Source organism: Crinia signifera, chromosome 19, assembly GCF_055691185.1.
Source record: "Crinia signifera chromosome 19, ASM5569118v1, whole genome shotgun sequence".
Lineage (NCBI taxonomy): Eukaryota > Metazoa > Chordata > Amphibia > Anura > Myobatrachidae > Crinia > Crinia signifera.
Window position 1 is genome coordinate 13,718,003 of NC_139226.1, and position 14,599 is coordinate 13,732,601.

Below are 14,599 nucleotides of genomic sequence, written 5' to 3' on the forward strand. Positions count from 1 at the left end.
TAATACCAGTGCCAGATTAAGCCTTCGGGGGGCCCGGGGCACTTTAGACAGGTGGGCCCCCCTTGCACTTACTGGCCGCAAACTGCATGGGGAATATTACACTGTCAAAATACAGAGTAAAGGCAGTATAAACTTAGTCAATGGGTAACTTCAGGGGATATATATATATGGATATATATATACACACATATATACACACGCATACATACATACATACCACATGAAAAGCCTGTGTTTGTCCCTCTGCACCTTACTCTGTAGGAGACCTCACAGTCCCAGTGCTGCCTCTGATTAAAAACCCTCCCATGACTAGGCTGCTGCTGCTGTTATCCATGGGCCTGAGAAGCATGCAATGAGCTCCACCAATCAGAGCTCAGCACAAACGTCTCAGCCTCTGCCCTCTGGTGCAAAGTGTCATGGGACTTAGTCAACTCCCAGTAATGCACTGAACACTTGGCTCCCAATGCTCAGCACCATTAATCATTGTCACATTGGCAGCTAGGCGAAGCTGCAGCACTTCCCCACTCCCATGCACAAAACCTTTAGCTAAAAAAAAAATACATGCCAACCACAGGGGGGCCCTAGCTAGAGGGGGGCCCAGGGGCACTGACCCCTTGTGCCCCCATTATAATCCGGCCCTGACTAATACCTGAGTTGGAAGACCAACACTTCAATTTTTGACAGGGTGTGGGTGAGTAGTGTGAAGATCAAATGGTAATGAAGTTACACATAGGTGGCACAGAGCAATAAAATCTGCAGTTCACAGAAGCACATGCAATAGATTATTCAGTAGCTTCAGTTGGCGGTCACCCGTCTGCGACTTTATATAAACGCTCCTATAAACCCCTCCCCCTGTGTACATCAATGCAGCTGAACATGTAATGACTGAGAGGCCCACTTTCAGCATGTTGATTATCAAAAACTTTTGGTGCATCTTTAAGTGAAGTTGCTCATACATCAATGATGTATTGCGCCAATCCCCCAATCTGCAAACATGTCTCAAAATCCTGATCCTGGCGACGGATTTTAACATGCTCGGTTTCTCCGATCCGCCAACAGATCGCTGATCATCGATGACTTCCTGTTTGGGATCGGTGGTCGGTGGATCAGAGGATCGCGTCCGCTGATGTATTGGCCCCTTAAGACGTAACATCTCTCAGATTTATCTCCCCCTTCTAAAATCTAATTGTGACAAATGTGTTGTCAATCGTATATGTTTACTCCATTCGGTTTGTTGTCAAGAGGCACGTACTGTATGTAAACTGCAAAGGTATTTACTATCATAAATATAATAAGCTTCCAAGCTACCGGTCATCTGTTACCTAACCTCGGGATTGTATCATGTCCCAGGTGTGTCTCAAATTCTCTGGGGCAAGATTTTTCCAGATCTTTCTCAAAGTCATTTTGTATGTATCACTGTATACCGTGGAAATGGAAAGAACTTCTCGGTGACATCATCCATCCTGCGTATGTACACACATCTGAGCTTTTAATGAGCTCCACCGCCCACCTTCCCTCAATATAAGTATCTTCCATCTTCCAGGTACAACATAAAACAAGAGCAGAAGATTGACAGAGACAGAGAGCTAAATTGTCAGAACGAAGGTAAGGCGCTGCTGTTACTGTGAGAGGCGGCTGATACGGTTTCAAAGAAAACGGTCTTTAACTAATCTTGTGGCTCACAGGTCAAAATGCTGAACGGAATCGCTGTGAAAATCCTTGTGACACTTGGTGAGTACATAAAGGACATATTTTAATGCACAATTATACAAATATAATAAGAAAAATAAGAATATTATAATTTTTATATTATAATTAGTAGTACTAATATAATTACAATATATAATTATCATCATTAGTAGTAGAATAATTATTAGCATAATAATAATAATAATAATAATAAGAAGAAGAAGAAGAAGAAGAAGAAGAAGTAGTAGTAGAAAGCTTTGATTTAGTCTCTTTATACATTTGATCTAAAAGAAATATATTTTTTCTTTTGCATTATTGCACGTTGTCATAGTGATTTTTAAAACCACTCAATAAACACAGTCGTAGGTCTTCAAATATACTTTTATAGATACACAATTATAACTAGTAAGCCCGCTCAAAGCTAATGCTTCGAAAGCTAGTCTGCTACCTTTTCATAGCCTCTGTGTTTGTGCACACGTGAGAGAGAAAGAGAAAGAGAGAAAGAGATGTAGTTTCACTCGCTGACAGATGGCAATGTTTTCGAGACAAACAAACGGACAATAGACATTTATATAGATTATAATAATAATAATAATTATTATTATTATTATTATTATTTTATTGTTATAGTGCTCTCTTTCTCTAATACGATTCAAGGCGCTCTAATTTAGAGTTTAATTTACATGCAGTTTAATTTACAAATACATAATTTCCATGATTACACATACTATATGTTAGTATTTGCCTACAATAATGTGGCATTTAGCATAACCTATGCTTAAGTTAATATACAAATTTTGCAGCAGATAATATAAATAGGAGGATATAAGTATTTTTTTGGTTTAATGTCAATCGACTCCTCTTTTCTGGTTTCGCGTTCAGATCATGTTGAGGCATATACAGTACTTAGCAGATTTTATTTTTTCTTGTGCTATAATTATAGTTAAAAGAAGACATAGAAACATAATTTCCACCTCTTTGTCACATCTAATGGATGTTTCCACGCATTAAAACCAGTTTTTCAAGTAGTAATTTGTAGTCACCAGGGTGAGGTTGTGGAGTTTTGATTTTGAGGAATAAATGTTTTAAGTACGATTCAGTTTCACTTTTACTCTTTAAATTGGGCTGTTCTGTGATAGGCACATTGGGCTAGGTTTAGGAAATGGCAGCCAATTATCTGCGATATTGATCCCGGTAATTAAAGAAACAATGACATTACATGTGAAGCACGTTAGGGTTGTTTAAGTCGAAATCGAGATTTATTTCTATATTTAATGTCGTGAGTTTAACTTCAGAACTCTTCTTTAGTGATCTCCCAAAGTATAAAAATAAGATTTACTTGTTGGACCCCAGATGCTTAATGTTTACATTTACAATATAGATTTAGTTTGAGATTTGCCAGAATTCCTAAAGCATTTGGACATTACACTCTGCTACAGTAGCATTGCTCAGTGTATTTATTTTTAGCTGTTTAGGTTTATACTGTAGGTTTATACTGTAGCAGTAAAACATTCATTTTATTTGTATAAGCGTTTTGTCCTGTTTCAGAAGAAGGCGGGAAGCACGGTTGGATTGACCAATAGGGGCATAGGGAAAATTCCTGGTGGGAACCACTCTGAGATTGTCACCCCCATCAACCATTCCTATAATTTATTATTTATTTATTAACAGTTTCTTATATAGCGCACACAGATTCCACAGCGCTTTACAGAGAATATTTGAACATTCAGTCCCTGCCCCAGTGGAGCTTACAATCTATATTCCCTACCACACATATACACGCACACAGACATTCTAGGGTTAATTTTTGTTGGACGCCAATTAGCCTACCAGTATATTTTTGGATTGTGGGAGGAAACCGGAGTACTTGGAGGAAACCCACGCAAGTACGGGGAGAATATACAAACTCCGCACAGTTAGAGCCATGGTGGGGATAGAACCCATGACCTCAGTGCTGTGAGGCAGTAATGCTAACCATTACACCGCTCGTACTGCCCTTTATATATAACACATGGTGGGGATAGAACTCAGCGCTGTGAGGCAGTAATGCTAACCATTACACCATCCGTACTGCCCTATAATGTCAGGTTCCAGACTGTGCTATCAAATGATACTGTGCATTGTTATTAGGAAGTCAGTTACATGGTCTCTAATGAGTTGGCAACTTGACCAAGCAACTGGGGGGTGGATACTCTTCTTGATTTAACTGACCACACCGCCTGAGCGTGAGCCCCTACCATTGTATTTCCCTGGTTAGCCCTTAATGCTTCAGTCTGACACGGGTGGGAAGTGTAACTTCCGGTTAGATCTATCTATTAGGATTATAATTTGTGGTTATGTTGCACTGCATATATGGTTTTTACTTTGTATTTCATAGATCAATTTTTTTAAATTGGTAAAACATAAAAAAAATCGGCACAAAATATATTGTTCATTCAGTGGTCTGTTGGTTTCTGAATAAAATTTAAATGTGTTCTATTCACCCTCAACAAATGACCAAAAATATACAAAAGCATTCCTATTGACCACTCATTCATTACCCATAAACACCTTAATTCCCTGCTTATCTGCATAGTCACCATTTTGTAAAACATAATTGCCATGCCTTTAAATGCCTGATTTACGCAGCCAGAGTTCCCACATGTTTTTACCATTGCATTAAAAAAAAGACCATTAGTAAATCTCTGATTTATATATATATATATATATATATATATATATATATACATATATATATATATATATACAGTAGCTCCCGTGAGGGAAAACAGCACTCACCAGACTTTATGCAATAAAGGTATAAAGGAACAGGGTGTCCCAGGTTTAATAGTTCTTACTTGGAGCCTGCCGACGTTTCGGTCCAACACGGACCATTATCAAGGCAGAAGGTGTCCAAACGTGTCAACAGCAACAGCAGTACAGCAGTAAAGGGGTAACAGGGACAGGGAGCCTCTGTCCGGGTCCCTGTTATATAGGGGAGTGGATGAACTCCCACCGCTAATTGCGCTCCACAGCGTGGAGCGCATGACGTCACTTCCGGTTAAAACCGGAAGTGCGCGGCCGCAGTATACTGCGGCATCAAAGTGCCGATCTAAGGCACTTTGTATAGCGGTCAGCTATAGTACAGCTGCCGCTAGAAGTAGTGAGCCATTATGAACAGACCCAAATATACCCTGTATATGGGCAACACCTACGCTTCTATAAGCGGTTCATAGACGACATTTTCATCATCTGGCACGGCACCACTGAGACTTTCCTGGACATGGTCAACACATTGAACGCACTGGACAACCCAGTCAAATTCACCTCTGAAGTAAGTGAAACCACGGTCAATTTTCTTGACATCACCGTCACCTTGAACAACGGACAACTGAACACCACCCTGTTCCGTAAACCTACGGATAGGAACACATTGCTACTGGCATCCAGCCAGCATCCCCCAGCCCTGAAGAACAATCTGCCCATCTCTCAGTTCATGCGAGTTATGCGTAATAACTCAGAAGAAACGATGATGGAACAACAATTGACCGAGATGTCAACAAGATTCAAGGAGAGGGGTTACCCAGCATCTACGATCACGAAATGTCTTAAAAAAGCAAGACAAAAACACTCTGAAACGTGCCCCAATAGCAGAATGAAACCAGAGAGGATGGTCTACACTACCACATTCGACAATATGGCACCAACGACCAATAAATCTATCCGCCAACATTGGCAAATTGTAAAGACCGATCCCCTGCTCCATTTGACGCAAATGCCACCTCCAATGATGGCCTATAAAAAAGGCCCAAACCTTAAACAACTTCTTCTGAGACCTAGTAAGCAACCGGACAAACAACAAAGTAATACCTGGCTTCATGAGAGAAGACCAGGATGTTTTAAATGTAGCGGCTGCACAACATGCAGTAGTATGCTGACTGGGCCTACTTTTCCACACCCCAGGACGGGACAACCTTTAAAGATCAAATACAGGTTACACTGTTTGATGGACCACCTAGTATACATCTTGACATGCCCATGCGGGCTATACTATGTCGGTATGACTACCAGAAAATTCAGGGAGAGGATGGCCAACCATCGAATGTCGATTAGACAAGCCATTGCCACAGGGACAGCAGACCTCCCAGTTCCTAGACATTTCATCAAAGCCAGGCACAATGTACCTGATCTGAGGTGCAAACTCATCGATTGGATACCTCCACTCCCCCGGGGAGGCGACAGAACTCTAGCCCTACGCAGACTGGAAAGCAGATGGATTTACAGACTGGACACGATTGCGCCCAAAGGGATGAACGAAAACAACCCCTTGAACATTTTCCTTGGACACTAGGACACCTTGGCTTACATTTGGGACTCCACACCTAGATGGATAGACTACACCGAATTTTTTCCATTGATGGATGTGCAGACAGTTTTTCACGGTTTTTTTCGTTTTTTAATTTTTCTCATTTTTCTTCATTTTTCCATTTGGTTCCCATGCAAAAAAAAACCCCTGATCCGAGTGATTTTTTCACCCGATCTCAGTCAGTCACAGGCGTTGCCTACGCGGTAATTTACAACGTTATGCGCCCACGTATGTTCATCACACGTACGCACGCACCCGACGGTAACGGACGTGCTCCACTGTTTTTCTAGCACTGGCCCTCCCAATTTACCCCCCGATTTAACTACACCATCCTCACTATATAGCCTACAATACCCAGGCCCTGTAGAATTTTCTCATGGTGGCACACGGCGACAATCCCCTTTATAATTTTTTACCGATATTCCTTTGCTCGTCACAGTACGACCATCTCTATGCTGCATTAAATTATTGGCCGTCCCCTTAGCCCCATGACCCTTTGTAAATGTGTACCAGTCAAGTAGTGAGGGGGCACATGGAGACCCACCCCATATAGTGCTTTGGTGTCCTTTAGCACCAATATATAAAAAATATATATATATATATATATATATTTTTTCTCATTATTTTTTTCTCATTATACTTTTTTCTCACTAGATATATCTTCTGACACAGTGTGTGTGGCGTTTTACTTATAATGTATTTTTGCTTATATTTTTCTTTTATTGTTCTTTTTCCCTTCTGCTGCGGTTGGTATACTTATCTACACCTATCTCTGGCATGTTTATATGTTGTACAATTTCCCCCCCTCCACCCCCAACCTGCGCCGGGTCCCTGTTCGCAGCTTTAGTACCAATACACTGCACGCTCTGCCCTCTGACAGCTCCCATATAAACAATAGACACGTGACACTCTGGCACCAATCAGCAGCCGTGATTGGTCCGAGGTCACGTGTCCGGATGGTATACGACCACCGGACTCATTCCTCCAGCCCCACGCCTTTGGCCAGCACTCACTACTTCTAGCGGCAGCTGTACTATAGCTGACCGCTATACAAAGTGCCTTAGATCGGCACTTTGATGCCGCAGTATACTGCGGCCGCGCACTTCCGGTTTTAACCGGAAGTGACGTCATGCGCTCCACGCTGTGGAGCGCAATTAGCGGTGGGAGTTCATCCACTCCCCTATATAACAGGGACCCGGACAGAGGCTCCCTGTCCCTGTTACCCCTTTACTGCTGTACTGCTGTTGCTGTTGACACGTTTGGACACCTTCTGCCTTGATAATGGTCCGTGTTGGACCGAAACGTCGGCAGGCTCCAAGTAAGAACTATTAAACCTGGGACACCCTGTTCCTTTATACCTTTATTGCATAAAGTCTGGTGAGTGCTGTTTTCCCTCACGGGAGCTACTGTATCTACATAGTACTGTCCCTTGTGGACACTGCTATATATACGGCACCCTAGCGGTTACCATTTATGTGGGTGAGAGTGCAGGTCTTGTACCAGCGGGACCGACAAACCAATGGGCAGGTACATTTGCATGCGCCCGCCCACTGAGCTGTCAATCACCGCTGGCTCCAGGAATGAAGGTGGTCAGTAGATCGCCCCTGCACACAGATCTTATACATATATATTGGACTACAGTCAATTCTTTGTTGTGATGTGAGTGCCACACATGTGGCGAATATAGCGGAAACCCTGTAGGTGGGGGAACCCATCTAAAGCTGTCTTCTTGTTGTGTGAGTGCCGGACATTGGCCCTTATTCAGATCTGATCGCAGTACAAATTTGTTCTCAAAATTGGCAAAACGATGTGCACTGCAGGTGGGGCAGATGCAACATGTGCAGAGAGAGTTAGATTTGTGTGAGTTATTTTGTTTCTATGAAGGGTAAATACTGGCTGCATTATTTTTAGACTGCAATTTAGATTTCAGTTTCAACACACCCCACCCAAATCTAACTCTCTCTGCACATGTTACATCTGCCCCACCTGCAGTGCAAATGGTTTTGTCCATTTTGAGAACAAATGTGTACTGCAATCAGATTTAAATAATGGTCTTTGTGTGATGTATAGGTATGTATGTATCTTAATATATTTGTGTTGAACAGCTGACGCAATATATCTGTGAATGATGCGGTTCACAGATTTATCGATGGTACACATATTGGCTGTTCATTCAAATGCCGGATATATCGGCCAGTTTGTATGCACCTTTAGTCTTGTAATGTTTTCTGTTCAAGTTGATACTGTGTCTGAAATCCGGCGTACCCGCTGCACGCACCCAAGAGAAGAGACCTGGCCAGGAATGTGGGAAAATGTAAATGGGTCTGAATTTGCGGCGGTCTTGTATTTTGAATGAGATTCCCCATATTCTTAAAGTGGCAATCATTGACAAGGCAAAACCAAGCTGGTTCTACTTTGTAAAAATGCCACTCAAATTGTTCTGTGCTTCGGTAACGATGCGCGTACCCGCCAAACGTTAACGATGGTCTATGATCTTCCCTGCATGCAGAAAGATCATAGACCAATCTTTTGTCAAGTGTATCAAATCGTTTCGTGTGCACGCCCAATGAACAATGTCAGAGCACTTCAGGCATCGTTCTGTGTGTATGCACCTTAATTCTCTCTGCACATGTTACATCTGCCCCCTGCAGTGCAGCATTTTGTTCTCCAGTTCTTGTTTTTTTAATCAGGATCAATGTACAATAACTGTTTGCCATGCACAATATAAGGCGGCATCTTGATGGCCTACAGACAATGGGGGAGATTCAATCTTCCGCCGCCATTCCCGACGGGAGAAATGGCGGCGGGGCCCTATTCAATGCTATTCTTCCTCGACAGCATTGAACATCCAAGTGGATTTGTCGAGCAAGGGGGCGCGGTAGACTAATTGTCGACCCACTTACTCTGTTGTCAACATAGAAACAAAGAAATGGGAAAACCCATATTGAAATTTGCTTTGTGTTGACCTTTTCCTTATGTCAATCTTTTCCAATGATGACCTTGTGCACCTTTGGGGGTCAACTTAGACTGTCAACTTTGTATACCGCACCATATCAGGCAACTAATGAGAGAGATCAGGACAATAATTAATACAGTATATTAAACAAATTTACAATACGGTTCTGATTAGTAGAGGTCATAAGTATCATAATATTATGTGATGTCTTATTAATTAGTACGTCTTATTTTTCCAGAACTGTGTGTTATGCTTGTGAGTTCCCAGGAAACAGCAGCACTACATCCAGGTAATACACTCATTTTATATGTGATTAATGACGTATACAGTGGGTTACTGTGCATTATCTAATAACACATTTACATTACTTTTAATGAAATGTTTTTAACAAGTGGAAGAATGGAGTCAGCAGTACTTTTAGTAAAACACTGCGGTTTCGGTAAAGGAAGAAACTATAGGAAATATAATTCTGTTACAGAATACAGATCATACTTACTTACCCTCACAGAATCACCAGGAGGGTCTGGAAAATTTTGGAACAAGTATAAAATCCTTGAAGCACATTGTTAACGACGCACTCCTTTGTCCAAACATGTTTGGATGATGTAGACCTTGTTGCAGCATGACCCTCACCTCCCCCGCAGATGACCCCCTCATGTGCAGCATTGGCAGGTGTATATGCACTTGCCAATGCCTGCCCCCCACCCCCTCCCTGGGTCCTCTGAATTACTTGTTTATTTCTGTGCTATTATTAACACCCTCTGCAACTGTGCTGGCATTCAGTTGTTTTTAGTTTGGTTTGTTCCACCTGTGCGTTGTTGTACATCTCAGCTCCTGAGCTGGTGTTGTCCCAGGTTACATCTGGGCATTGTTGCACCTGTGGGTTTAATCCCCACGAATAGGGAGACTCAATGTGCCCGTATCTCTCCCTACCTTGCAGCTTCTTAAACTCCTGTGAGCCACCTTTTCCTACATAAGTCCTGGCGGCACCGGACTGGGGCCGGATCTAATTCGTCCCCACAAATGTGGCTGGTGTAGGTGAAGCCTTAGCCTGCAGGAAGCACACAGGACCTTTGTATGGTTGCATCTTGGTCCATGCACTGAGAACATTGTTCAGATCCGTTCTGATGTTTTGCACCTGTGCATGCGCAGGTGCGTTTCAGCGCATGTGGAGACACAGGGTGCGTGCACCCATGGCGACCATTCGGTACGCCGGTTGCATGCACCCTACACAGTGAGAGGGGGGGCGGAGACGGGTGGGGGGCACCAGGCAGCTCCATTAGCATATGAGAACACCCAGCATATATGGGAACACCCAGCTGGGCGTTCTCAAGCTGATGGGGCCATGATGGACATGTAGGGCTGCCCGCCCTGTCCTCGCACAGGGTGCCCACAGTTTAGAGTCACTATATAGGTGTCTCTGAACTGCAAGCGCTGGAGAAATCATTCGATGTATGTAAATATGTAAATCATACATATGTAAATCATCAATTCGCACCCGTGCAGGGGAGTCGTGCGAGCGAGGGGGTGGCCGGAACTGCTTGCAACAAACGGCGTCTGATGGACTCACAAGGCTGCAAAATTCACAGCATTGCGAGTCAATCAGAATAAGGTCCTGAGTCTCTCCTAACAGGCACATATAGAAACCGTTGTAATTCCTACACCGGTCACCTGATTTGGATGTAAATACCCTCAAATTATATCTTAAAGTCTGCAGTTAAAGCACATCTTGTTTGGTTAATTTCAGATCCATTGTGGTGGTGCATAGAGTTCAAAATATGATAATTGTGTCGATGTCCCAATATTTATGTACCGTACTGTATATATCCACCAAAACTCAGGTTGCCGCCAGGAAAACGCTGGGCGTCCACACGTGAATGCGGGCAGGCACCTGGCTTCCGGGGGCAGGTGGCTGATGTAATCAGACGTCAGCTGCCTGCCCAGGTGTCGGAGCAGAGTGACGCACATCTTATGGTGCATACACACAGTTCAATACTGTTTTCGATTAGATTTGGCCTATTCGACCTGTTCTGATGTTTTTTTCTACTCTTTTTCAATTTTCACTATTTTCCATTCAATTTACTATTCAATGTGCATTCGATTTTCACTATATTCCATTTTCGATTTCAAATCGATTTCACAATGTTCCTGATCCTTCAGGTAGGAGATTGAAATCCAATCTGGATTGAATCGCATGCAGCAGTGAACACATTATGGTGCCCGTACACTTATGCGTTCGGATGCGATGCAACATCGTAATGCGATGTCCCATCGCATCCGATTGCCTCTTGTTCTGCCCAGTGTGTTTTCTCCAGCACCCGATGTTGCATGCCATCTGCGATGCCACATCAGGTGCTGGAAGAGGGGTGGCGCTGGAGCGGGTGGATGTGGAGTGGGGAGCGGAGCGGTGATACAGTAGCGCTGTGAAGGAGCAGCGGCAGGTCTTAGGAGCCACTGATTGGCTGAGAGAGCTCAGAGGGCTGCCCAGTGTTTAAAATATTTTTTTTAGATTCTGGTGCCTCTGCTGAGTCCAGCCGCCCACAGCGCTCCTTTACAGCGCTGATGCTCCATTGTTCTGGTCTCTGCTCCTCCACCACCCACCAGCAGCACTCCGGTCCCCGCTCCACTGTGACCATGCTCCAGCCCCCATTCCCCAAACCACATGCGATTGCTAATGCAATCTGATAAATAATATGTGCAGAAAATATTTTTTGACCTGCAGGGCCGCGCATCGCATCGGGGGACCCATTATTCATGCATACAGTCCTTCGGTTTATCGCACAGATGTGGTCAAAATCAAAGGATTGTATGCAATATCGCCCTAGTGTATGGGATACAATAGATTTGCACTATCTACTATTAGATTTGCACTATATAGACTTGTCTGTCAAGACTTTTTCTATTTGATTTCCACTACACGGGAGTGCGCATTGGGATCGCATCTGCATCAAATGCTAATAAAAGCATCTGATGTGCATTCAATTTCTATTCGATTTTGCTTCTATAAGAAAAATTGAATATAAAAATAGCGCATATCTCCCCGTGTGTACCCTCTATACGTCAACAGAGACTGACTTAGATTTGCCAGCACTACAGAAATCATTCGATGGTCGGCCTAACCCTAAGCCTGTGGTGCGGATTGTGTGTTTGTGTGAGTGTGTGTGTGTAGGAATCTTTCTAGAATGCATCTTATCCGAGAACATAAGACAGCTACCGCCCCCCCTGAACCCCCCCTAACCCTGCCTGTCTCCCTGAAGCGGAGACAGGCAGGGTCCGCCCGCCCAGCCACAGACTGAGACGCACGTGCATCCCAGTCTGATGGAGTAAATCTCTGTGGGCACTCGCCAGCGGGGATGTTCTGGCGAGCGCCGGGCAAAGAAGAGAGAGGCTCCATCTGAACATTAGTGAATGTTAGAACATACTGTATCTTCATGTTTGCTCGAATTGTATTTCAGGCTCATTTTCCCTAATGTCCTGTATATTTTCAGATGCGTTCTGCGAGCCCAATAAACGGTTTTACGACTGTAAGCCCTGCCCGCGAAGCTGCGGTAAGAATGAGTTACCCTGCCTGAAGAACTGCCAGCCTGAATGTTACTGCAAGGAGGGCTACGTACTGGCATCACCTACCTCCAACACCTGCATCCCCGAGGCGCAGTGCACATCCTGCGGCCCCAACGCCCACTTTGCTGACTGCATCCCCCAATGTCAGGACACGTGTGACAATTACAAGCAGATAGGGAGAGCCTGCCCCCAGATCTGCGAGCCAGGCTGCGTCTGTAATAAAGGCTACGTGATGTACAACAACAAGTGCATCCTACCCGTTCTGTGCCCCAATAGGGCCCGCTCCCTCAATAGAATTCTATTCCCCCTCTTAGCTGGTGTAGTTCCAAACTCTGCCAACAACACTGCTTAGAGACCCCCAGCTTGGTATTATATTTAATTGCACTTTATATGTATTTTCCTGTTTTGCTTTCAATAAAATAACAGTATTTCAAAGATTGCATGGTCAGCTTATTAATGAAAAAAATAGTTATTGTAAAATCACCGTGTGGCAAGGACTATTGTTCTCCTAACTAAACTGGGCAACATCTTTCTTCTTTGTGGAACCTTAGATTCTTACTCTAATGTAATTCCAATAATATCTGAATCCTAGTTTAATTCATAGGTAAAACAATTGGGGAAAGTTTAAAAAAATCATCTTCCTAATCTTCATTCAAAGTAAAGATACAAGAAGAGGCGGATCCAGTAGTGGGGGTGCAACCGGTCCCGAGTTGGAGGTCGGACCACCTCGGACCTCCGGGGCCGGCCGGGGAACAGGGCTCGCATGAGATCCGTCACAAGTTAAAGGACAACTTGTGATGGATAGCATTTGACCCAGCCGTCCAGGACGGTCCCGGGCAGCTCTCGGGTGATTGGCCGGGCGTGGAATGCTGCGAGAAATCAAAGCAGTGTATGACCTTTGTAAATCAGTATATTACTATTCATGTGACAGCTGGAAGCCTATTCTATTTTATTTATGAGCGCCATACACAGGGCACACATTAGAACAATACAGAGTACACAGAACTGAACATTACAGTGACTGAGACACTACAACAGCACAGGTAACAGCAGCACAATGCTCAGTACACAATACAGCTGGGATGTAGGGAAGCAGAAGAGGTGTCTGTGTACTACCGGGGCAGCGCTGTACATAGGGCACACATTAGTACAATACAGGGGACACAGAATATTACAGTGACTGAGATACTACAACAGCACAGGTAACAGCAGCACAATGCTCAGTACACAATACAGCTGGGATGTGGGGAAGCAGATGAGGTGTCCGTGTACGACCAGGGGCAGCGCTGTACATAGGGCACACATTAGTACAATACAGGGGACACAGAACATTACAGTGACTGAGACACTACAACAGCATAGGTAACAGCAGCACAATGCTCAGTACACAATACAGCTTGTATGTAGGAAAGTAGAGGAGGTGTCCGTGTACTACCAGGGGCAGCGCTGTACATAGGGCACACATTAGTACAATACAGGGGACACAGAACATTACAGTGACTGAGACACTACAACAGCACAGGTAACAGCAGCACAATGCTCAGTACACAATACAGCTGGGATGTAGGGAAGCAGAGGAGGTGTCTGTGTACTACCAGAACAGCGCCGTACATAGGGTACACATTAGTACAATACACGGGACACAGAACATTACAGTGACTGAAACACTACAACAGCACAGGTAACAGCAGCACAATGCTCAGTACACAATACAGCTGGGATGTAGGGAAGCAGAGGAGGTGTCTGTGTACTACCAGGGGCAGCGCTGTACATAGGGCACACATTAGTACAATACAGGGGACACAGAACATTACAGTGACTGAGACACTACAACAGCACAGGTAACAGCAGCACAAGGCTCAGTACACAATACAGCTGGGATGTAGGGAAGCAGAGGAGGTGTCCGTGTACTACCAGGGGCAGCGCTGTACATAGGGCACACATTAGTACAATACAGGGGACACAGAACATTACAGTGACTGAGACACTACAACAGCACAGGTAACAGCAGCACAATGCTCAGTACACAATACAGCTGGGATGTAGGG

General features: G+C 44.1%; 1 protein-coding gene across 2 annotated transcripts; it reads left to right on the plus strand.

The window, feature by feature from the left end:
* The first annotated feature begins 1,448 nt into the window (after positions 1-1,448).
* On the plus strand, positions 1,449-12,946 carry LOC146041699 (BMP-binding endothelial regulator protein-like). Of its 2 annotated transcripts, XM_083161613.1 has the most exons (4): positions 1,449-1,605; positions 1,686-1,731; positions 9,229-9,279; positions 12,479-12,946. In XM_083161613.1, exons 2-4 carry the CDS (start codon positions 1,692-1,694, stop codon positions 12,901-12,903), a joined length of 516 nt encoding a protein of 171 aa, XP_083017739.1. In that variant the 5' UTR covers positions 1,449-1,605; positions 1,686-1,691; the 3' UTR covers positions 12,904-12,946. The 2 variants fall into 2 exon arrangements, with proteins under 2 accessions (XP_083017739.1, XP_083017740.1); XM_083161614.1 differs by having other exon boundaries at positions 1,580-1,731.
* Positions 12,947-14,599: the final 1,653 nt, after the last annotated feature.